Source organism: Symphalangus syndactylus, chromosome 5, assembly GCF_028878055.3.
Source record: "Symphalangus syndactylus isolate Jambi chromosome 5, NHGRI_mSymSyn1-v2.1_pri, whole genome shotgun sequence".
Taxonomy (NCBI): domain Eukaryota; kingdom Metazoa; phylum Chordata; class Mammalia; order Primates; family Hylobatidae; genus Symphalangus; species Symphalangus syndactylus.
In genome coordinates, this window is record NC_072427.2 from 68,750,345 (window position 1) to 68,775,067 (window position 24,723).

General features: G+C 43.2%; 1 protein-coding gene across 4 annotated transcripts in view; it reads left to right on the plus strand.

The window, feature by feature from the left end:
* Positions 1–889: 889 nt before the first annotated feature.
* BMAL2 (basic helix-loop-helix ARNT like 2) overlaps positions 890–24,723 on the plus strand; it is a 94,809-nt gene continuing 70,975 nt past the window's right edge. Inside the window, exon 1 of one of the 4 annotated variants that reach the window (XM_055280290.2) lies at positions 890–1,185. In XM_055280290.2, coding sequence (XP_055136265.2) covers positions 1,155–1,185 — 31 coding nt within the window. In that variant the 5' untranslated portion in view covers positions 890–1,154. The remainder of the gene's footprint in view (positions 1,186–24,723) is intronic. The other 3 variants (XM_055280287.2, XM_055280288.2, XM_063640318.1) reach the window with 3 other exon arrangements.

A 24,723-nucleotide genomic window follows, 5' to 3' on the forward strand; every position in this document is an offset into this window, starting at 1 on the left:
TGTTTCTAGCTGCCAGGAGAAGTTGGTGTTGGTAGAATTTGGGGTGGAGTTCCAAGTCAAAGCTAGGAATGAGACGTTTCAACACCGGTTTTGATTAGGGATGTATCTTGGTGTGTTTTGAGGACAGCACAGTTTTCGCTACGTCTCCCTTACCTCTAGCTGCATAAAGTCCTAGTCCCCTGCTTAAGCCTGCAACAGTTTTCTCCTGTCATGCCCACTTCTGCTTGGGAACACACTTCCAAACCCCCTGCCCAGACTCTCACAATGGCCCTAAGTACTGCCCTGAGGACACATAAGGTGCTGGTTAAGACGTTGGAATTGAGTCCTTGTAGGAAAATTATTACCTTTAGGCTGGTTGCAAAGTTTGATTTGGTGTCTTCTCTACTGTGCCTTTCCTTTACTTCCTTCTACTAGATTACCAAGGAATGGGCCTAGGGACCAGTGGGAGGGCAGCAAACCATTGTATTCTAGACACGTGGCCATAGGATGTAGGGCTGTCCGATCTTGTTTCTGGATTTACCTAACCGTTCCAGGAGGCAAAACGGCTTCCTTGGAACCCTGTCTCTGTCATTTACACTCTCCTCTCTGCAGCTAAGCCCTTCCTTAAGCAGAAAAGAGCAGAGTCTCTCGTCCAGCACCCTCCTCCCCAACCCAAGCCCTGTGCCCTCCGCTAATTCACCGTGCAATTATCTTCATTCACCATTTACCTTTGCCCCGAGGGTCTACAACTGCAATCTTCGGAATGCTGGGACAAAGCTTACTATGAGCATGGAAGCTTGTTTTCAATAGGGTGGTTGCTAGGACTCAACTGGCCTTTTAGTGCTTTGCCGCTCGCGGGAGGGCTCGGCGGGGCGGTGTCCGCAGCGACTCCGCCCTTGGCCCGGGTCTCTTTCCCGCCCGGGAGCCCCGCGGCGCCCAGAGCAGCGGGCGGCTGGCTCCAGTCCGCATGCTCAGTAGCTGCGGCCGGCCGGGCTGCGGGGCGGCGTCCGCTGCGCGCCTACGGGCTGCGGTGGCGGCCGCCGCGGCACCCGCCAGGGCCCGCCAGTCCCCGCTTCCCCGCTACAGAGCCGCCGCCTGGGCCGGGGCAGGGCGGGCCCGGGGCTCCTCCATGCTGCCAGCCGCGGGGCTGCGGAGCCGACCAAGTGGCTCCTGCGATGGCGGCGGAAGAGGAGGCTGCGGCGGGAGGTGAGGTTGCCAGTGGCTAGGCGGCGGCCCCAGGTGGGCGCGCGGCGTCTGACGCCCTGGGGAAGTCCCCGCGACGCCAGGTCTGCCCCCGCTGCCCCGAGGGAAGCGCTCGCGCCTGTCCCCTCGCGCCAGGCATCGCCTCCGAGGGGCGCTGGGACAAGGCCGCCCCGTGGGGCACAGGTGCGGCGCGGCGTCCGGCGCGTCCTCCCGGGGAGCGGGACGTGGGGAGGGGAGCTGGGGTCGCCGCCGGCGCTCAGGACGCCGTGTCTTGGTCCCGGGCCGGGCGCACTGGCTAAAGGGAGCCAGCGGGGGACCTTGCACCCGGCGCTGGGAGCATCCGCCTCCACCCACCGCTAGGCGCCCGCCTCGGCGTCGGCATGGCATGCACTGCTGCGGGGACTTCCTATATTTCTTCTTTCTTTTGTGTAAACCAATTGTCAGCAGCCGTGGACGGAGCCCGGGTCCTGCGAACCCCTCCCCTCTGAGCTGATAATACTCGCGGCTTCCCGGCTTGAACCGCTGCCCCGCGGTGGAGCGCGCAGGTGGGCAGGTGCGCGTGGACGCGGGGCCACACTCCGGGACCGCAGCCCGCTCCGCGACAGCCCTCCGTAAGCGACAGGCGGCTCGTGTCTTTCACCACTGCAGCTTCAGGAAAGCCGTCAGTGGAGTTAGCTTGTTCGATTATGTATTTCTGAGGTATTTTTGTGAATGGAGTTGGAAGTTTGCGGTGCTTTTTCCTTCTCGCTAGTATTCACTGGCAGTATTATGTAGTTCCTTACAACGGGGCCTTTGGGACCACTGCTCACAATTACGGAATGAATACAAAATAGCTGTTGTTTAAGACAAATGAGAGGCAGGAAAACAGAAATAACTAAAGGAAGACTGGCAGAGAAGTTCAGGGAAGCAGTTAAGTCTCCCCTTTCCTTTTGGAATAAGGTGATAGAGTTTTAGATTCTTCTCTGAAAGAAGGCAATGAGAGGAGGTGGCTTTCGAAATTCTAATATAATTGTGGGAATTTACATCATGGGGCGATTTCGGAAATTCGATCATTTGAATATTCGTAGTCTTAGGTAAACCCTTTGTTGAAAATAGAAGATGGCACATGTGGTGTTTATAAGCTGTGACACCCTTTCTGCTCCGTCTGGTGACTGAGCTCTGCCCTTTACTGTCTGTGTCACCCAGGTTATTTGAAATCTCTTAGTCTAAGTTCCCCCATCTGTAAAATGGAGATAACTCTGCAGTCTGCCTTATAGGATTGTTAGGAATAAACGAGATATGAGTGCAAATAAAATGCTTAGCCCAATACTTAGGAAATAGTAAGTGCTTCATAAAACATTAGCTTAATGTAGTTATTAATTTACAACTCCAATTTGCTTTGTGAAATTGGTGAGTCCTGTCTCGTCCATTAAGAAAGTGTTGTCCCTTGTGAGTTAAAATTGGCCAAACTGAAAGAAAGTGAAAATGCACCTACTAATTCCCCAGATAAGTCTTACGAACTTACGACAAGCTTTTAGATAAAGTTTAATGCTGTTTACCTAACTGTTTTATATTAATAGTTTATTGCTCTTTGCATACCAAATGTAAAGCTGGGAATAATAAAAATTAAATTTTCCTAGTTAAGGGTAGCAGTGTTTCTGTGGGGGCTGGGAGAGCCTGCAGGTATGAGTACCTAAATGTCACAGACATTTCACAGGGGTGCTTCTGTTAGTCTCACAACAGCCTTGTGAGGTAGGTGTTATCTCCATTTCACAGATGAGAGAACCGAGGCTGGCTCACAGTTATACAGCCAGGACATGACAGAACCAGAGTTAAAATCCATGGCTGTCGCCCATACTGCTTTCTTTTCTTTCCCATCTGACTTGGTGGTGCTAATGAGCAAGTGTGCTCACTTCCAGACACCTGCTTATCTAAAGAGTGGTAAAAAAAACTCTCAACGGAAAGCTCTAGGAGGAAAAAATGTATATATATTTTTACTATTTCTCCCTACTCCCAGAGGGAAAACAAAAACAGGCCTCTAGGCCAATTGGTGGCCATCTACAAAACTAGCCCTAAGGGTTTTTTTTGTTTTTTTAACAGTGTAAGCCAAACTATGGGTTTCCCCACCCCATCAGTTTTAGATGGTAAACACCGAAATTGAGCATGCTGCCAAGTGACTGGGTGTCCTCCTAATAAATGATTCCAGAATCCTTGGAGTTAGGAAGAGGGTAGTCCTGGGGAGCAGCACATTTCCAAGACTGACTGCCAGAGATGGTCTGCGGTCGAGGCCTCTGTGGGGCAGCTTTCTCACCTTCTGTTTTCTTACCAGCTCATGTTTTCACCTGCGATAGTGTAAGATCCGATTCTTTTACGTGTAGTTCTGTAATTACAGTGGTTTAAATTCATTTTGTGAGTCAGAAATCAAACGTCATGTCCCAATCAATTTTGTATAAGCCCCTGTTCCTAGCATGGATCCTTGGGCAAAATTTCAGCCAGAAATGCATTACTCAAGATAAACCAGGATGGGCTAATTACTTTTCACATATTTAAGGGGGAGGAAAATAGAGAAGGAAAGAGAGAAAGAGTGAGAGGAGGGAGAAGGAAAGAGGAGAGGTGTGAAGGAAAGAGAAAGAGTGAGAGGAGGGAGAAGGAAAGAGGGGAGGTGTGAAGTAAAGAGAGGAGGAGAGGAGAAAGGAGGAAGGAGAGAGTGAAGGAAGGAGAAGGGGAGGAGGGGAGGGACTGCCACTCCATCAAAGTTTGGCTTCAGGAAAAACAAAAACTAATGTTTAAAATATATAGGGAGCCGGGCGCGGTGGCTTACGCTTGTAATCCCAGCACTTTGGGAGGCCGAGGCGGGCGGATCACGAGGTCAGGAGATCGAGACCATGATGAAACCCCGTCTCTACTAAAAATACAAAAAAAAAAATTAGCCGAGCGTGGTGGCGGGTGCCTGTAGTCCCAGCTACTCGGAGAGGCTGAGGCAGGAGAATGGCGTGAACCCGGGAGGCGGAGCTTGCAGTGAGCCGGGATTGCGCCACTGCACTCCAGCCTGGGCGACAGAGCGAGACTCCGTCTCAAAAAAAAAAAAAATATATATATATATATATAGGGAAAGCCAAAATATCAGTAGGATAATACAATGATTTCAGTTTACTTTGTCCTTGTGAAATGACTCCCTAGTTCTAAAAAGCATGATGTTCTGTGCTGTGAACATTGAGGTAGCATCCTTTTGAAGTCTCCCTTTGTGTCATGTTCAGGAAATCATAAATGAGCAAATAACAATTCATTCTAGTAGCCCTAGTCTCAGTTGTCTCATTTCATTGAAGACCTCCACTTCTCTGCCCTGACAACTGAGTTACTCGGGTGCTTGGGATCTGGGTCACTAGTCAGCATCATCATGGTCACAAGCATTATCAGGGGCCTCAGAGTGTGCCATGTGCCCTACAGAAGGTAAGGGCACCTGAGACCTCTGCCTGTTCTGTGAGACAGTGATTTCCTGCCCTGGTTTTTGCAAGTTTACTACCTGTAGTGGCTCCCTTGGTTCTCAGCATCCCAGCCCTCTGTAGCCCCTGCCTTGCCCAGTGCCTCACCCCTTCCCAGTGGCAGGAGCCAGTGGAAGCTAAGAGCCTTCAGTGTAAGCCCTTATCGGAGCTGGGACTGCAGGTGAGATATGTTCTCTGTAGTAGCGTGTAGTATTTCTAGATATTTACTGATAATTTATGCCATACTTGGCTATGCATGCCCTGCCCCACCCTGTTTCCTTCTGTTACTCAGGTGCTGTCACACTTACTGGTCCCTGACACATACTATTTATATTGTATCACACTAGGCTATAATATCCCATTTACCCACCCAATTTTTTAACTTAAAATATTTTTAAACCTGGCCGGGCGTGGTGGCTCACGCCTGTAATCCCAGCACTTTGGGAGGCTATGGCAGGTGGATCACCTGAGGTCAGGAGTTCGAGACCAGCCTGGCCAACATGGTGAAACCCTGTCTCTACTAAAAAATACAAAAATTAGTCCGGTGTTGGTGGTGCATGCCTGTAATCCCAGCTACTCAGGAGGCTGAGGTGGGAGAATCACTTGAACCTGGGAGGCAGAGGTTGTAGTGAGTCAAGATCGTGCTGCTGCACTCCAGCCTAGGTGACAGAGTGAGACTGTCTCAAAAAAAAAAAAAAAAAAAGAGTATTTTAAACTTCTTTTAAACTTCTTAAAATCAGTTCAGTTGTACAGTGTTAACATTCTCACCTGAAAATACTTAAATGGTTGGCATGATAGGAAATTTGACATTTATGTAGCTAAATTATTTGTATTTCATTGCTCTAGTCTTTAATCTTATGGTTTAAATCTCTAGATGGTACCATTACAGCGAGATTAAAAACAAAGAAGTCTAAAGGAAAAGGAAATGTAAAGAGAATCATTCTTCCACTCTATGCTTTGCATTAAAGGATATTTAGAATTGAAGGTTAAGACTATTGTGATAAAAGAATAACTTCCAAGACATTCAAAATGTTTTACTTACAACATTTCATATATTTTTAAGTAGATTAGAAATATACTTTATCATATTTTTCAAGCATATCACAGGGAAAGTAGAGAATCATCTACTACTCTTCTTGACCAAAGTGCCTCCACCTTTGCCCCTCTGGTATGTCCTATACTCAGTTATGTGAAGGGACCTGCCTTTCCCCAACATAATGTACACTTTCCCACCTCCAGGCCTTTCCTCAGGCTGTTGGCTCTTCCTGGAATACCCCTGCCCTCCCTCTAGATGGGCCTGGAGAATCTTAACCAATCAAGCTTGAAGGCTGAGTGCACATGTCACTTTTTTTGTATGTGTGGAGGAGGAGAACTGGTGTGGGAATCAGTATAAGCTTTGGAACGAGGAGAACTGGTGTGGGAAAAATCAGTATAAGCTTTGGAACGAGGAAGAGAACTGGTGTGGGAATCAGTATAAGCTTTGGAACGGGGAGGAGAACTGGTGTGGGAATCAGTATAAGCTTTGGAACGGGGAGGAGAACTGGTGTGGGGAAATCAGTATAAGCTTTGGAACGAGGCCACTGGGCTTGTGATTTCTGGTTTCATGACTTGTCAGCTGTGTAAACTTGGTCAAATTTTAAAACTTCTCTGAGCCTCAATTTCCTTATCTGTAAAATAGGGGTAAAAATACCTAACTTGGAAGGTTGTTTTGGGAATTAAATGAGATAATGATTACAAACTGTTTAATGAACTCTGACCTTCAACAAATGATTTTCCCCTTTTCCTCATGCAACCTTCCCAGAACCTCCTTGTCACCCAAATTGAAATTATTGCCCCTCCTATTTTCACACTGTAGTTTTTTCGTGTGCCTGTGATAACACTTGTGCCTGTTTGCCACAAGTTATTTGGTTTCTTAGCTCCACCCTTAAGTTGCACATTCCCAGGAGGCCAGAATTGGTTCTTACTCAGCTTTATAATCTCCGATTTCTTGCACCTATTAAGTGCTTAATAAAGGCTTGCAGATTTTGAATGAAGAATAGTTTGCTTAAGGTGTGGAAAGGGTTAGTTCATTCTTAAAGGACCCATTAAATTTGCACTATTTACTAGGCAAACAGAGAAGCAGAAGTGGATAAAGCAGGAGAAGGGGTTAAAGAGCTTACAAAATGTATTAGGCTGGGTGAGAAATGCAGCCAAAATATTTGTAATATAAGGTAGGAACATGGTACAATATGTGGGCTAACTGTTAGGAGTTAGCCTCCTCCCCCACAGTTGGGAGAAATTATATCTAGTTCATGAAAGAGGGAACCACAGAAGGCTTTCAGAGAAGGGGCTAATTTTAGTATCGATGGAAAAGACGACTCTTGGAGAGGCAGCCAAAAAAAAAAAAAAAAGGTTTGGGAGGGGGTCTTCAGGGAACAGAGTAGGCATGGAAATGGAAAATCCCCAGTGACATGCATAGAAGAACTGATGTTAGTATCCTTTGGCTTTGGATAGGAAAACTGAAAAAGAAAGAACTGGCCCACCGAAAAGTTTCATCATTTTCTTTTGGGCTTCCCCTCCGAGGTCTGTGATGAGGCGTGGACAGTGAACACAGGCAGCCTGTCTCACACGTAGGTGATTTTCCTACTCTACAAAAGGAAAGATACATGCATCTTCTTTTTGGTTCCTGACAGGCGACAGAACTTTTAAATCACCTTGAAAGGCAAATTATGGCATATTTCTGATCAGTAAGAAAGCCGGAAAGCTCACCGATTCCTGGTTCCTGCCAGATGGTTGTCTCTTAGGTCTTAGTCTTCACTCCAAGTCATCTGGGCCCCTTCTCTCCTTCATCCTCTTTTCTTTCCTGGAAAGGGAACTACTACTATCTTGCTTTTTTTTTTTAACTTTTATTTTAAGTTCAAGGGTACATGTGCAGGTTTGTTATATGGGTAAACTCGTGTCACTGGGGTTTGTTGTACAGGTTATTTCATCATCCAAGTATTAAGCCTAGTACCCATTAGTTATTTTTTCTGATCCTCTCCCTCCTCCAACCTTCCACCTTCCAATAGGCCTCAGTGTGTGTTGGTTCCGTCTGTATGTCCATGTGTTCTCATCATTTAGCTCCCACTTATAAGTGAGAAATGTGGTATTTGGTTTTCTGGTCCTGTGTTAGTTTGCTAAGGATAATGGCCTCCAGTTCCATTGATGTTCCTGCAAAGGACATGATCTCATTCTTTTTTATGGCTGCATAATATTCCATGGTGTATATTTACCACATTTTCTTTTTCTAGTCTACCGTTTATGGGAACCTAGGTTGATTCCATGTCTTTGCTGTTGTGAATAGTGCTGCAATGAAATATGCATATATCTTTATAATAGAACAATTTATATTCCTTTGGATATATACACAGTAATCGGATTGCTGAATTGAATAGTAGTTCTACTTTTAGCTCTTGGAGGAATTGCCACACTGCTTTCCACAATGGTTGAATTAATTTACACTCCCACCAACAGTGTATTAGCATTCTCTTTTCTTTGCAGTCTCACCAGTATCTGTTACTTTTTGACCTTTTTTTTTTTTTTTTGAGACGCACTGTGTCGCCCAGGCTGGAGTGCAGTGGTGCGATCTCAGCTCACTGCAAGCTCCGCCTCCCGGGTTCACGCCATTCTCTTGCCTCAGCCTCCCCGGCAGCTGGAACTACAGGTGCATGCCGCCATAATAGCCATTCTGACTGGTATGAGGTGGTAATCTGATTGTGGTTTTGATTTGCACTTCTCTAATAATCAGTGATGTTGAGCTTTTTTTTTTAAAATATGCTTGTCGGCCGCATGTATGTCTTTTGAAAAGTGTCTTTTCATGTCCTTTGCCCACGTTTTAATGGAGTTGTTTGTTTTTTCCTTGTAAATTTAAGTTTCTGATAGATGCTGGGTATTAGATCTTTGTCAGATGCGTAATTTGCAAAAAGTTTTCTCCCATTCTGTAGGTTGTCTGTTCACTCTGTTGATAGTTTCCTTTGCTGTGCAGAAGCTCTTTGGTTTAATTAGATCCCATTTGTCAATTTTTGCTTTTGGTACAATTGCTTTTGGTGTCTTGCATAATGAAATCTTTGCCTGTTCCTATGTCCAGAATGGTATTTCCTAGGCTGTCTTTTGGGTTTTTATGGTTTTGGATTTTACATTTAAGTCTTTAATCCATCTCAAGTTGGCTTTTGTATATGGTGTAAGGAAGGGGTTCAGTTTCAGTCTTTTGCATATGGCTAGCCAGTTATCCCAGCACCATTTATTGAATAGGGAGTCCTTTCCTGGTTGCTTGTTTTTGTCAGCTTTGTCAAAGATCACATGGTTGTCGGTGTGTGGCCTTATTTCTGAGCTCTCTATTCTGTTCCAATAGTCTATGTGTCTGTTTTTGTACCCCTCCCATGCTTTTAGGTTACTGTTGCTTTGTAGTATAGTTTGAAGTTAGGCAATGGTGATACTTCCAGCTTTGTTCTTTTTGCTTAGGATTGCCTTGGCTATTCAGGCTTTTTTTTTGGTTCCATATGCATTTTAAAATAGTTTCTTCTGATTCCGTGAAGAATGTCATTGGTAGTTTGATAGGAATAGTATTGAAACTATAAACTGCTTTGGGTAATATATAGTCCATCTTAACAGTATTGATTCTTCCTATCCATGAGCATGGAATGTTCTTCCATTTGCCTGTGTCATCTCTGATTTCTTTGAGCAGTGTTTTGTCATTCTCATTGTAGAGATCTTTTCCCTCCCTGTTAACTGTATTCCTATGTATTTTATTCTTTTTGTGGTGGTTATGAATGGGACCGCATTCCTGATTTGGCTCTCAGCTTGACTGTTTTTTGTGTATCGGAATGCTAGTGATTTTTGCACATTGATTTTGTATCCTGAGACTTTGCTGAAATTATGTATCAGCTTAAGGTGCTTTTGGCCTAAGACTATAGGGTTTTCTAGATATGGAATCATGTCATCTGCAAAAAGGGATAGTTTGACTTCCTTTCTTCTTACTTGAATGCCCTTATTTCTTCCCCTTGACTGCTCTGGCGAGGACTTCTAATGCTATGTTGAATAGGAGTGGTAAGAGAGGACATCCTTGTCTTGTGCCAGTTTTCAAGGGGAATGCTGCCAGCTTTTGCTCATTCAGTATGATGGTATGATGTTGGCTGTGGGTTTGTTGTAGATGGCTCTTATTATTTTGAGGTATGTTCCTTTAATACCTATTTTGTTGAGGGTTTTTAACATCAAAAGGTGTTGAATTTTATCAAAACCCTTTTCTGCATCTGTTGAGATAATCACGTGGTTTTTGCCTCTAGTTCTTTTTATACAATGAATCATATTTATTGATTTGCGTATGTTGAACCAAACTTGCTCCCCACAGATAAAGCCTATTTGATCGTGGTGGATAAGATTTTTGACGTGCTGCTGGATTTGGTTAGGGCAGCTACTTATCTCTTTAAATATACTTCACATTCTTCTGAAAAGCATAAGTACTATTTCATTTATTTCTGCGACAGCCTATTGGGAAGCAGGTATCTGCACTTTCCACATTTATTCAGCATAATGACCTATGTTGTTCTACCATCCCCATCACTCTGTGCCCTTGATGTGGGTGTGTGCTCCAGATATGCTTGCAGAAAAGAACCTGGAGCACTTAAACAGACTTTTCCTGTGCAGTTCCATGGGACAAAACTGAAGACCCTCAGCCTTGACTTCCAATACAAACACTTAATGAAGGTTTTTAAACAATAAGAAATCCAGTGCCCTGTGTCAGAACATACTCCTAATATGAAAAGAGCACTCATGGAAACAGCTAAGTGTGGTGACATCAGGAGATGTTTTGTTTGTTTTGTTTTTATTTGTTTTTTTTTTATTTTTGAGACAGAATCTCACTCTGTCACCCAGGCCAAAGTGCAGTGGTGTGATCTTGGCTCACTGCAACCTCCACCTCCTGGGTTCAAGCAATTCTCATGCCTCAGCCTCCTGAATATCTGGGACCACAGGTGTGCACCACCACAGCCAGCTAATTTTGTATTTTTTTAGTAGAGATGTGGTTTCATCATGATGGCCAGGCTGGTCTCGAACTCCTAGCCTCAAGTGATCTGCGCACCTTGGCCTCCCAAAGTACTGGGATTACAGGCATGAGCCACTGCACCCAGCCAGTTGTTCTTATTTTAATTCAGTTACAATGCAGAGGAACTCTGGCTTAGAAGTTACTGGTAAACAGAAACTCTATATATCAAAATACATTATCTCTTTTATTTAGAAGCAGAGAATATAGGGAGAATATGTTATTGTGCCAATAGAGTACTTAAGCTATAAGTGTGTTTTATAGAAGTGCAGATTTTAAGAGATAGATCAGTATACATCTGAACTGTAGATTGAATCTATACCATCCATACAGTAGATGGGATTGAAATTGATTGAATACTTGACAGAGTGCATTATCAATAGATGTTAAAAGGAATAGAAGATTATCAAGACTAATAATTGTTTTGTTAAAGATCTAGAGAAGAGTTTTGATGAAACAATGAACACAGTCTCCAGCTCTATCTTCTTTCCTTGAACACGTACCAGCTCCCTGGTTGGAGAATTAAATTTTCTCTTTGAGGTTACATGGCACCCAAAGATAGGCTGTGCTTACACTACCATGGAAGCAAACAATATTGCATTGAAGGTAGGCCATCTCTTCTATAACAAGTCACCGAGGCAACCACTGTGACCTAGAAGAGGGAGACTAAATCCAATTTTCCATGCATCATGATGCTAGTGGCTTCTTTAGGACAATTCTCCTTTTCTTTAGTTTTCAACTTGAAATGCTAGCACTTTGGGCTTATCACTTCCTTTCAACAATAATCATAGCTACCTCTGGGGTATGTGGTCATAAGCAAAACAGCCTGATCTTAGAGGGATGTTGAATTCACACCTCAAAGTTTAGAAGGCATCCAGAGCAAATTATTTAGCAAAAGGTTTAGAAATAATTTTCTTTAGCTATTTCTCTAGGAAGCACATGGAAGCAAATTTAGATTATGATCACCATTGTTCGTAGGGTATGTTATGCCTAGATCGTATTAAAGCCATAAATATCACTTTGGGTTTTATTGCTTTTAAAGTCTATATCGGTTTAAACACTGTATTTAACATCTATACTGTATTTGTAAAACTTTAACATTTGCTTGTTGCAGTGTCCTGCTTCCTTTTTTAAAAAAAGGCTCTTTCCTTTTTTCTAGAATAATCGCCATTCAGTGAAAAGATATACAGATATATTTATGAACACTGATGCATTTTTTCCCCAAAGTTAAACGGAAGGTGTCTCATCTTGTGGCTACTTGAGTTGTCGGGAATCATGTATCTTTTATAGTCTTTGTGTAGAATTTGGCATATCCAACATGCCTGACTAATGTGAATCATGACAATGGCCTACATTGTGTCTACTATTTGCTCATAACCTGCAGGAATTATATTTTGTTGAGCTGTATTTTCCAGTATATAACAATGATCTCGGTGTAGACCATCCAAATCTAAATACGTTTTTGTGCCTTTGGAAAAACCTGCTGATGTTGAAAATGTTAAACCCTGCATTCTTCTTTTGTATCAGTCAGGCCTAGAACAAGTTGGGGGACTTTTGTGTGTTGATATAGAACTGAAATGCTGATGAACTGTGGTTTCCTGCTTTTGCCCATCCCTGGATTAGGTATAATGCCTATGAAATGCTGGCCTTTTCTGGAATGGTCATAGTCAGGGAAGCATTCTTCAGTGCTTATATCACTCTGATTACATTCTGCATCACAAATGAGTGGTTTCCCTTGACTCCAGTTTCCTTATAGTCATGATGAGTGTTTCTCCTCCCTCTTTGCCCTGTTTCAAAAGCTCAGCTTCTATAATTCTCTTTTTGGTTCTGTTAAGCAGTTAAAATTCTTAATCTTTATTGAGTATTTACTATGTGCTAGGTGTTCTAAATGCTTTGCATGGTATAATTCATTAGATCCCGAGCAACTTATGAGGTGAGTACTATTGTTAATCCATGTTTCAGATGAGGAAAATGAGGCATAGAGAATTTAAGTACATTGCCTAAGATTAAGGTGTCAGAACTAGGGCTTGAACCCAGGCAGAGTGGCCTTCAGAGCTTTTAACCTTGCCCTAGATTGCATTCCTTTAGTGTCTGCAAGGCATTTGGATGTGGTTCCATTTCTATGGAGTGCTGATGTCTAAAACTGATCTTCTGGGAGGGAGTGTGGAATACTGGCCTACTTTGAGAGCATCTGAGGTCTTTCACCTAGTGATTGTGTGATGTTTGGCATGTGTATTAGTCAAGGTTCAACCAGAGGAGCAGAACCAATAGGAGATATATATTAAGAGATTAATTGCAAGGCATTGGTTTATGCAACTGTGGGGCTGGTTAGGCAAGACTGAAACCCACAGAGCAGGTTGTCAGTAAAGGCAGGCTGAACTCCAGCACAGGCGGACCCTGCTGTTCACTGGTGGAGTTTCTTTCTCCTCAAGGAAGACTCCGCTCTGCTTTTAAGACCGTTCAACTGATTAAATCAGGCCTACCCAGATTATCTAGGATAATCTCCCTCACTTGAGGTCAACTGATCATGGGCTTTAATCACATCTACAAAATATCTGCACAACAACACCTAGACAACTGTTTGACAGAATAACTGAGGATTGTAGTGTAGCGAAGATGACATAGCGAAGTTACTTTATTTCTCTGAGCCTTGGTTTTCTCACATGCTAAATGGGGATAGTAAACACCATAGACCTGTGAGGATTGTATAAAATATGTAAAGCATATGGTGCCTGGCGTGTCAGGATTCAGTAAAAGATGATATTATTTGCAGCAGTGGTGGGGATGTCAGCAGCTGCAGCCGTGGTCCCACCTACAGTGGTGACGTCGTCCTCATTTTCATCACTCTCTTGGTCATTCCTGTTCATGGCAGTGGATGGCTTCCTAACTAGTATTTCTGCCTCAAACTCTTTTAATCCATCCCCATTTTTTTCTCAAGACTATCATGAAAGTCTTAAAGTGTAGCCCACTACTCTCCAGCTTTGAAAAATGTCTTTTTGAAATCCAGGTACACTATGTTTATAGATTTCCTCAATTGGTGCAAACTGCAACTGCTTCCCTCCAAAAATGCCCCCTGCTCACTTGCTAAAAGGTGGTGCTGGGGAGGGCTGCATTCTGCAGTGGCATTGAAATTCATTCTAGGTGTCTTTCATTCCGTTTCAGTTTCTGTAGTAATTGAGGATGGGACATGCATGAGAACTGTTTTAAGTTCTGTTGTTTTTCTTTTATTTTATTTAAACTGAGATGTAAAACATAGCTGGGCATATTATTTCACCACTCGGAGCCTAAGTTTTCTCAGCTTTAAGATGAGTAAATTGGACAAGATAATTTCTTTTTTTTTTTTTTATTGTTTATTTTATTGAGACAGGGTTCACTCTGTTGCCCAGGCTAGAGTGCGATGGTATGATCACAGTTCACTGCAGCCTCCTCGCCTTGGGCTCAAGTGATTCTCCTGTGTTATCCTCTGCCTCTGGAGTAGCTGGTGTCACAGACGCATGCCACCATGCCCAGCTAATTTTTGTACTTTTTCTTTTTTTTTTTTTTTTGTAGAAACTGGATTTTGTCATGTTGCCCAGGCGGGTCTCCAACTCCTGGCCTCAAGCTATCTGCCCATCTGGGCTTTCCAAAAGTGCTGGGATTATAGGCATGAGCCACCACATCTGGCTGATAATTTGTTTTGTTCTTTTTTCCTTCTATTAATCTTTTTTTGCAAAGTAAGAAAACCAGGTATGTTTTTAGGATTTTCTCCAAATGTTTTTTATTAATTTTTATCTTTAAGAGCAAGACTAGTTTATTTTTCCATATTGAAGCAAATATTTAAAAGGGAATAATTATAGTTGAATCAAATAATAGATTAAAAAATTAGCCAAAAAACCTTTCACTTTTCTGTTCCATCAGACGAGAGACAATGTGTGAACAAATGAGTGAACTTGGGAACCATTTTAGTCTACTGGACTTGATAACTGTTTTTGTCCTTATTCTGAACTGCTTGTCCGAATCCAACTCATACTAATCTCCCTGCCATGTTTCTGATCTTTCTGTCTTATAAACTTTGATTTACCTTCCTACTTATTCCCACTTTATCTTATCTCATGAATGTGTTGATTAAACCTTTTTGTTTGTTTGTTTTGAGCGGAGTCTCACTCTGTCGCCTGGAGTGCAGTGGCAGGATCTCAGCTCACTGCAACCTCTGCCTCCCAGGTTCAAGCGATTCTCCTGTGTCAGCCTCCTGAGTAGCTGGGACTACAGGTGCGCATGCCACCATGCCCGGCTAATTTTTGTATTTTTAGTAGAGATGGGGTTTCACCATGTTGGCCAGGCTGGTCTCGAACTCCTGACCTCAGGTGATCCACCCACCTTGGCCTCCCAAAGTGCTAGGATTACAGGCATGAGCCACCATGCCTGGCCCAAACCTTTGTTTTTAAAGTGTTACTCCCACCCTTTGCCATGATTCTCACTTTTCCTATGTGGCTGTTGTCCACCAATGCTGGAGAAGGCATTCTCTTCCCATAGTCTGCTGTCAGACTGTGGCTCCCAGTTGATGTCACGGTTTTTGAAGATATACTTTAAGACTCTTAAAATTCAAAACCATAGGTGTGTAGTTGAGATGGTTTGGGTGTTTGCCCCCTCCAAACCTCATGTTGAAGTTTGATCTCCAGTGTTGGAGGTGGGGCCTGATGGGAGGTATTTGGGTCATGGGGTGGATCCTTCATGAATAGGTTAACGTCCTTCCTTGAGGGTAAATGAGTTCTCACTCTGTTTAATTGTTTGTTGAAGCTGGTTGTTAAAAAGAACCTGGTGCACCCTGCCCTCTTGCTTTCACTCTCCCCATGTGATCTCCGCACACTCTGGCTCCCCTTTACCTTACACCTTGAGTGGAGGCAGCCTGAGGCCCTCACCAGAAGCAGATATCCCATCTTGAACTTTCCCACTATTAGAATCATGAGCCAAATAAACCCTTTTTATTGATAAATTACCTAGTCTCAGATATTCTGTTATAGCAACACTAAGTGGACTAAGAGTAGCTTAGTACAGTAGTCAAGTACGAGATAAACCCAACATCTTTGGCATTGAATGTCACACAGGGAAGTGATACGGCTATTTTATGTACATAAAAACTTCAAGATTACACGCTGCATTTTCTTCACTAATATGCATAAATGATCTTATTTCTCAATAATTTTGGCCTTCTCCTTCATTTGCCCATACCACCAGAGGCATTCAAAGCCTTTGATTAATACCTGGTAGAACTTCAGGATACACAGGAGGATCTGTTAGATTTTTGAGTTCCATGAAGGATTAGTCTCTTTTGTCACCATCATATCTCCAGCCCTGAGCTCAGCATCTTGTTCACAGTAGGTTCTTGAGGAATATTTACTAATTGATCTGTAGGACATTGTAGGACCACAGCTGACAAGTACCACTCACCAGGTGGCCATCCATATAGGGGAATAGGCTAGCTTTTTTAAAAAAAAAATTATATCCTTTCAACCAGGTTGTACTGCAAACTGGAAAACTGGTTTGAATATATTCTAAGGTTAAAACATAAACATTATTCTTGTGATGTGCACACCCATGCAGTTGGTTTGTGTTTTATCCTGAGTGCCATGCCCTTAGGATCAGCTAGGAAGAATCAACCTTAGTATATACTGTGCAAGAGATCCAGGACACCTGCCGATTTTAAGGCCATCTTTGGTACATAGTCCAGTATGAGCAATACAAGCAAATCCACATCTTAAACATGCTCTAAAATATAGGTACTGTTGCATTGAGCAATCCTGGGAGAGTCCCTGGCCCATCCTTACTGGTCTGACAGACATGTCATAATCAGGTAACCAGATTCCCTGTGGCTCATTTTAAATGGTGAGGCTAGCACAGCATAATCCCTGGGGCTCTCTGACACCTTGGCATTGTTTACGGTTTTACTCCCAGACTATTTACCCCAATCCAGATTAGTTCAGTCTTCCTACCTGCCAAGTGATTGCCTGAGTCCATTCTAACCATTCATATCTCTTCCCTCGTGTCAACCTTTTACTTTCCCCTATAACTCTGCCTTGGGCTCTCACTTTGCCTATGTTGAATATGGCTATAGTGAATAAATTCCCTGCTGTTCTCTCTTTTTTGTTCAACATGATAGCCAGTCGCTTGGTTTGAAGATAGTGATGATCTTGTGGTCACTTTTGCACATGGCATACTTTGGGGAGGCTTAGGGAGGAGATAGATATAATCTGAATCCAGAAAGATATTGATAGGGTGATAGCAAAATTGATAGAGTGATACCAAAGAAGTTACTTAACAGAAAAAAAAGGTAACTTTTTTTTTTATCTTAATTGACAACATAATAAAGTAGTGCAGATGCGGCTTAACTTACCTAAAGCCACTTTTTAGACTTCAAAAACCACTCCTCACTTTAAGATTATAAGACTTTTCACATATATATATATATATATATATTTCTTATACTTTTATGGTTTTATTTCTTTACATTTAGCTCATTTATCCATCACAAATTCATGACAGTAAATAGGAAGAAATAGCGATTTAACTTTTTCTGAATAGTTATGGAATTGATTTAATACAAATTATTGCATAATCCATCATTTCCTCAGTTATTGAGTGTGGGCAGTGTGTCAGGGATTGTGTTAAGCTAGGAATAAAAACACATGGTTCCTGCCCTCAAGGAGCTGTGCCTGGTGAGGAAAACCAATTAGTAAAAAGAGAATTAAGTGAAGCGGGATGAGCTCAATGATGGCATCCATTACAAAGTGCTGCTATATAATGTCTGAGGGGCCCCAGTAGGGTGGCAGATTTTGACGTTGGGGAACAGTGGGTAGAGAGGGCTTCTTGTGGAGATAACATCTGACTTTGTTTTGACAGGTAAGTATAAACTGAGTAAACCTGGTTTGAGAACAGGGAATTCCAGGCGAGGAGAAGCAGAGTCATGGGGGAACCGGATATGACTGGGCAGCATCATGCAGTGCAGTGAGGCCATTGCCTGGGTTAGGAGTGAGAGTAGCATGGGATGAGGCTGATGGGGATGCCTCGTATTTCATATTTCATGTCATCTTAAACTCAGTGGGGCCCACAGTTGGGTTTCAAGCAATAGAACAAAATAACCAAACTTGTTGTATAATAATTAAATCGTTGATAGTTTGCATATTGAATATTCTCAAGCATACTACTTTTAATTCACAGCAGTGATTACAATTTTGAATCATGTGCTTGTGTCATTATTGATGGTTTCATATTGGCTTCAGAAGAGGAAGGAAAAATTTATATTTCAGTAATTATATGAGGAGTTTCGTGTGGAAATCTGAATTATCTGGCATTATAGTTCTGATTTAATCTTGCTTCATAGCAGTTCTTCCCCTTAATTTGACTCAGACCTCAGTCAGCTTTAATATTTACACCCTTCAGTCTGACCGTTTATATGAGGATGGAAATGCACACTAGTGTCTGTTTGGATCTCATACCTGGCCATAAGCTCACTATACTCAACTCAGGCAAGTAATTAATATACTACTGAATATCTGCCCAACATAAGTTCAGAGATTCCAAAATCCTTCAACATTTATCTCAGTGTTTTCTTATAAACACTCTATGAGGTAACTCTGGTCTTTATTATAACTTCTATATTACAGATGAGGAAATGACCACAGAGAGGGTAAATGTTACCTAAAGTCACATACAGTAAGTTAGGGGAACAGCTGGACAAAAATGCTCTTGCCGTGCCTGGTGCTGCCTTCTTGCCATTCAGTCCATGGTCAGCAGAGGTGGCGAGCTCCTCATGTTGGGTGTGGGACAGTGTTTTCATTGTGGCAGGGGCTTGCACCTGAGCTTGAGCTAGGCCTCCTGACCAATGGATATTTTATGAAGTTCACGTAGTTAGGAAGTTCTTCCTTTAGAAAAGTCCTCAGAAATTGGTATAGGTTGTCAAAGTCTATTTAGTCACCCCTTTGAAAAAGCAGTTGCCTTTAGCAGACTATGAGGCTGTTCCTTGCCTCCAACAACAACCCTTTATAGACTCTTTGATGCCATAGTTTTTTCTAAAGCATTAAACACAGCACTAACTAATGCTTTCAATCAGTTATTGGGTATGGAATGTAGGTGATCAAAGCCATGTGGCTGCCACTTTCGAAAATGAGTATAGTTATCCCTCGCCCACAAAGGGAATCGTCTGTAGGCAGGTGATGCTTGTGGAAGGCTTTTTCTTAAGTCCCCTAAATACTTTTGCCAGGAGATCTCTCTTCCACAGTACAGGACAAGGGTCAGCATGGGATCTTGCATTTGATTAGAAACTCCCTGTCCCGACTGTTTGAAAAAACATGAAGATGTTCCACAGAAGTGGCTCAACATGGTCTCGTATCTTTAGCAACAAAAAGTTCATAGCATCAGCTGTCCATAGTTGTTCTTTGGTTTAGAAAACAAGAAGGGCTGTGTACATGGCTCTTGGAATAGTGATATAAATTTATCCTTTCAAAGAAATGCCCAAGATTGTGAATAACACAAAAAAATTTTTAGTGTATTTCTTTTTTCTTTTTTCTTTTTTTTTTTTCGGAGACAGGGTCTTGCTCTGTTGCCCAGGCTGAAGTGCAGTGGCTCAGTCTCAGCTCACTGCAACCTCCTCCTCCCAGGTTCAAGTGATTCTCTTGCCTCAGCCTCCTGTGTTGCTGGGATTACAGGCGCCCATCACCACGCCTGGCTAATTTTTGTATTTTTGGTAGAGACAGGATTTCACTGTGTTGGCCAGGCTGGTCTCGAACTCCTTGTGTCCAGAATTGGTGGGTTCTTGGTCTCACTGACTTCAAGAATGAAGCCGCGGACCCTCGCAGGGAGTGTTACAGCTCTTAAGGTGGCGCGTCTGGAGTTTGTTCCTTCTGATGTTCGGATGTGTTCGGAGTTTCTTCCTTCTGGTGGGTTCGTGGTCTCGCTGGCTCAGGAGTGAAGCTGCAGACCTTCACGGTCAGCGTTACAGCTCTTAAGGCGGCACGTCTGGAGTTGTTCGTCCCTCCTGGTGGGCTCGTGGTCTCACTGGCTTCAGGAGTGAAGCTGCAGACCTTTGCGGTGAGTGTTACAGCTCATAAAAGCAGTGTGGACCCAAAGAGTGAGCAGTAGCAAGATTTATTGCAAAGAGTGAAAGAACAAAGCTTCCACAGTGTGGAAGGGGACCCGAGCGGGTTGCCACTGCTGGCTCGGGCAGCCTGCTTTTATTCTCTTATCTGGCCCCACCCACATCCTGCTGATTGGTAGAGCCGAGTGGTCTGTTTTGACTGGGCGCTGATTGGTGCATTTACAATCCCTGAGCTAGACACAAAGGTTCTCCAAGGCCCCACCAAAGTAGCTAGATACAGAGTGTCCATTGGTGCATTCACAAACCTTGAACTAGACACAGGGTGCTGATTGGTGTGTTTGCAAACCTTGAGCTAGATACAGAGTGCCAATTGGTGTATTTACAATCCCTGAGTTAGACATAAGGGTTCTCCATGTCCCCACCAGACTCAGGAGCCCAGCTGGCTTCACCCAGTGGATCCCGCACAGGGTCTGCAGGTGGAGCTGCCTGCCAGTCCCAGTGCCATGCGCCTGCACTTCTCAGCCCTTGGGTGGTCGATGGGACTGGGCGCCATGTAGCAGGGGGCGGCGCTCATAGGGGAGGCTTGGGCCGCACAGGAGCCCACGAAGGGGGTAGGAGGCTCAGAGATGGCGGGCGGCAGGTCCCGAGCCCTGCCCCACGGGAAGGCAGCTAAGGCCTGGCGAGAAATTGAGCGCAGCGCCGGTGGGCTGGCACTGCTGGGGGACCCAGTACACCCTCCGCAGCTGCTGGCCCGGGTGCTAAGCCCCTCATTGCCCGGGGCCGGCACACCGGCCGGCTGCTCTGAGTGCAGGGCCTGCCAAGCCCACGCCCACCCGGAACTCCAGTTGGCCTGCAAGCGCCATGCGCAGCCCTGGTTCCCGGTTCCCGGTTCCTGCTCGTGCCTCTCCCTCCACACCTCCCTGCAAGCTGAGGGAGCGGGCTCCAGCCTTGGCCAGCCCAGAAAGGGGCTTCCACAGTGCAGCGGTGGGCTGAAGGGCTCCTCAAGTGCCACCAAAGTGGGAGCCCAGGCAGAGGAGGCGCCAAGAGCGAGCGAGGGCTATGAGGACTGCCAGCATGCTGTCACCTCTCATCCTGAGCTAAGGGGATCCACCTGCCTCAGCCTCCCAAAGTGCTAGGATTACAGTGCTAGGAGCCACCAAGCCTAGCCCCCGCCCCCCCCCTTTTTTTTTGAGCCAGGGTCTTGCTCTGTCACCCAGGCTGGAGTGCAGTGGCATGCACATGGCTCACTTCAGCCTCATTCTCCTATGCTCAAGGGATCCTCCTGCCTCAGCCTCCCGAGTAGCTGGGACTACAGGTGTGTGCCACCATACCCCGCTAACTTTTTGTATTTTGTAGAGATGGAGTCTCACTATGTTGCCCAAAATGGTCTCAAACTCCTGGGCTCAAGCAATCTTCCTGCCCTGGCCTCCCAAAGTGCTCGGATTTCAGGCATGAGCCCCTGGCACCTGGCCTTATTTTTCTGAATTAAAAAAGTAATATGTGTTAGTTGTAGAAAAAGAAAAGGTAAATTAAGAAAAATATAAATGGCTTAATCATGTCTTTTATTTTCTGTATTCAGATCTTTGATATCTGGGGCTTGCTGACTTTGGATGGACTGTCCCTCCTAGGATTAGCCAATACCTAGAGAAAGTAAACAATTTGACCCTGAATGCACTTTTCAAATATAAACCAGTCCAGAGCCCACTCTCCAACCATCTCTTTTGTTGAGCTCATACAGTCTCGGCTACTGTCCACCTAACCTCATCACCCCAGGGCCAGATACCAGATCCCTACGTAGGGACAGCCCCTGTTCCCCAGAGTCTGCTGAAATTATTCAAAGTGCCCAATTCCAAGCTTGCTTAGCCTGCCTCACCTGTTCCTTCAGAAGCCAGAATCAAGACTCTTGCCCTCAGTTCTCTGTCGTCCTCTGACTGACCCAGTGCTTCCCCTGTGGCGCCTGCAGTGGTGTGGCATGCCCACTCCGCTTGGGAACGGCAAGTAACAATCTATCTTTTCAATGGCCATAAATGTCTCCTGATTGGTTGACCCCACTTTATCTCAAATTTCTATTAATACATTATATTGTAAAACTAAAGCAGACAATATACCATACAAAATTTAATATTTTTAGACCATTTACTATTTTATAAATAATTTGAAAACATTGTATTTAAAGACAGCAGAGGACTCCATCATATGATTGCACCCTAATTTTTTAGCTGTTCCCTTGTTTGTCAAAGCTTTTAGATTGTTTTCAGGTTTATACTGCTGAAGTATTTTTATTAATTTCTTTGTACAAAAGTCTTTATGTATATCTTTAATAATTTTAGGGTAAGTTGAAAGAAATCGAATTGCTAAATCAAAGAACAGCATGTGTTTGTGCCCCATGACATAATTTTTCAAATTGCCTTCTGGAAACATTATATACGACGAGCATCCCTAATCTGAAAATCCAAAATCCGAAGTACCAAAAAATCCTAAGCTTTCTGAGTACTGGCATGACACCACAAGTGGAAAATTCCACACCTGTCCTCATGTGACAGGTCACGGTTAAAATGCAGTCAATCTCAACACTAGGCGTCGAAGGAACATAACTCAAAATAATAAGAGCCATCTATGACAGACCCGTAGCCAACATCATACCGAACAGGCAAATGCTGGAAGCTTTCACCCTGAGAACTGGAACAAGGCGAGGATGCCCACTCTCACCACTCCTATTCAACATAGTCCTGGGAGTTCTAGCCAGAGCAGTCAGGCAAGAGAAAGAAATAAAAGGCATCCCAATAGGAAAATAAGTCAAATTATCTCTCACTGACAACATGATTCTCTATCTAGAAAACCCTGAAGACTCTGCTAAAAGGCTCCTAAGCTGATAAATAACTTCAGTAAAGTTTCAGGATACAAAATAAATGTACAAAAGTCAGTAGCATTTCCATACTGCTAAGCTGAGCACCAAATCAAGAGTGTAGTCTCATTCACAATAGCCATTAAAATAATACCTAGGAATACAGCTAACCGGGAGGTGAAACATCTGTACAAAGAGAATGACAAGACACTGCTCAAAGAAATCAGAGATGACACAAACAAATGGAAAAACATTCCATGCTCATGGATAGGAAGAATCAATATTGTTAAAATGACCATACTGCCCAAAGTGGTTTACAGATGCAATGCTATTTCTATCAAGCTACCAATGTTATTTTTCACAGAATTAGAAAAAAACTATTCCAAAATTCATATGGAACCAAAAAAAGAACCTGAATAGCCAGAGCAATCCTAAGCAAAAAGAACAAAGCCAGAAAATCACTCTACCCGACTTCAAACTATACAAGCAACAGTAACCAAAACAGCATGAGACTGGTGCAAAAACAGACATGTAGACCAATGGAACAGGTTAGAGAACCCAGAAGTAAAGCTGTACACCTACAACCATCTGATCTTCGACAAAGCTGACAGCTACAAACAATGGGGAAAGGAGTCCATATTCAATAAACTGTGCTAGGATAACTGGCTAGCCATAAGCAGAAGATTGAAAGTGGACCACTTCCTTTCGCCATATAAAAAATCAACTCAAGGTGGATTAAAGACTTAAATATAAGACCTAAAACTATAAAAACCTTAGAAGAAAACCTAGAAAATACCATTCTTGATGTAGGCCTTGGCAAAGATTTCATAATGTAGTCTCCAAAAGCAATTGCAACAAAAACAAAAATAGATAAGTGGGACCTAATTAAACTAAAGAGTTTCTACACAGCAAAAAGAAGTATCAAAAGAATAAACTGCCTACAGAATTGGAGAAAATATTTGAAAATGATGCATCTAAAAAAGGTCAAATATCCAGAATGTATAAAGAACTTAAACAAATCAACCAGAAACAAACAACTGTATTAAAAAAACAGGCAAAGGGCATAAACAGACACTTCTCAAAAGAAGACATACATGCAGCCAACAAACATGAAAAAATGCTCAAAGCATTAATCATTAGAGAAATGCAAATCAAAACCACAATGAAATCCCATCTCAAGAAAGCCAGAATGGGTATTATTAAAAAGTCAGAAAATAACAGATGTTGGCAAGGTTGTGGAGAAAAGGGAATGCTGATGGGAATGTAAATTAGTTCAGCCACTGTGGAAAGCAGTTTGGAGGTTTCTCAAAGAACCTAAAACAGAACTACCATCTGACCTAGCAATCCCATTACTAGGTGTATACCCAAAGGAATATAAATTTGTTCTACCAAAAAGACACATGCATTCATATGTTCATTGCAACACTATTCAAAATAGCAAATACAGGGAATCAACCTAGATGCTCATCAGTGGTGGACTGGACAAAGAAAATGTGGTACATACACACCAGGGAGTGCTACACAGCCATAAAAAAGAATGCAGTCATGCCCTTTGCAGCAACATGGATGGAGCTGGAGGTTATTATCCTAGGCAAATTAACACAGGAACAGAAAAGCAAATACTGTATGTTCTCACTTATTAGTGGGAGCTGAACACTGAGTACACATGGACACAAAAAGGGGAACAATAGACATCGGGGCCTACTTGAAGGTAGAGGGTGGGAAGAAGGGTGAGGGTTAAAAAATTACCTATTGAGCACTGTGCTCCCTACCTGGGTAATGAAATCATTTGTCTGCCAAACCCCAGCAACATGCAGTTTACACATATAACAAACCTGCACATATATCCCTTAAACCTAAAATGAGATTTTAAAAAAACCCAAAACACAGTCAACACCTTGTTTTGTGCAAAAATTACTTAAAATATTGTATAAAATTACCTTCATGTTTTGTGTATAAAGTGTATATGAAACATGAGTGACTTCCATATTTACACTTGGTATCTTACTAGGTGTCTGCAGATATTCCAAAATCCAAAACAGTCCAAATTCTGACACTTCTCCTAAACATTTCAGTTAAGGGATATTCAACCTGTACCAGTTTTCCTTCC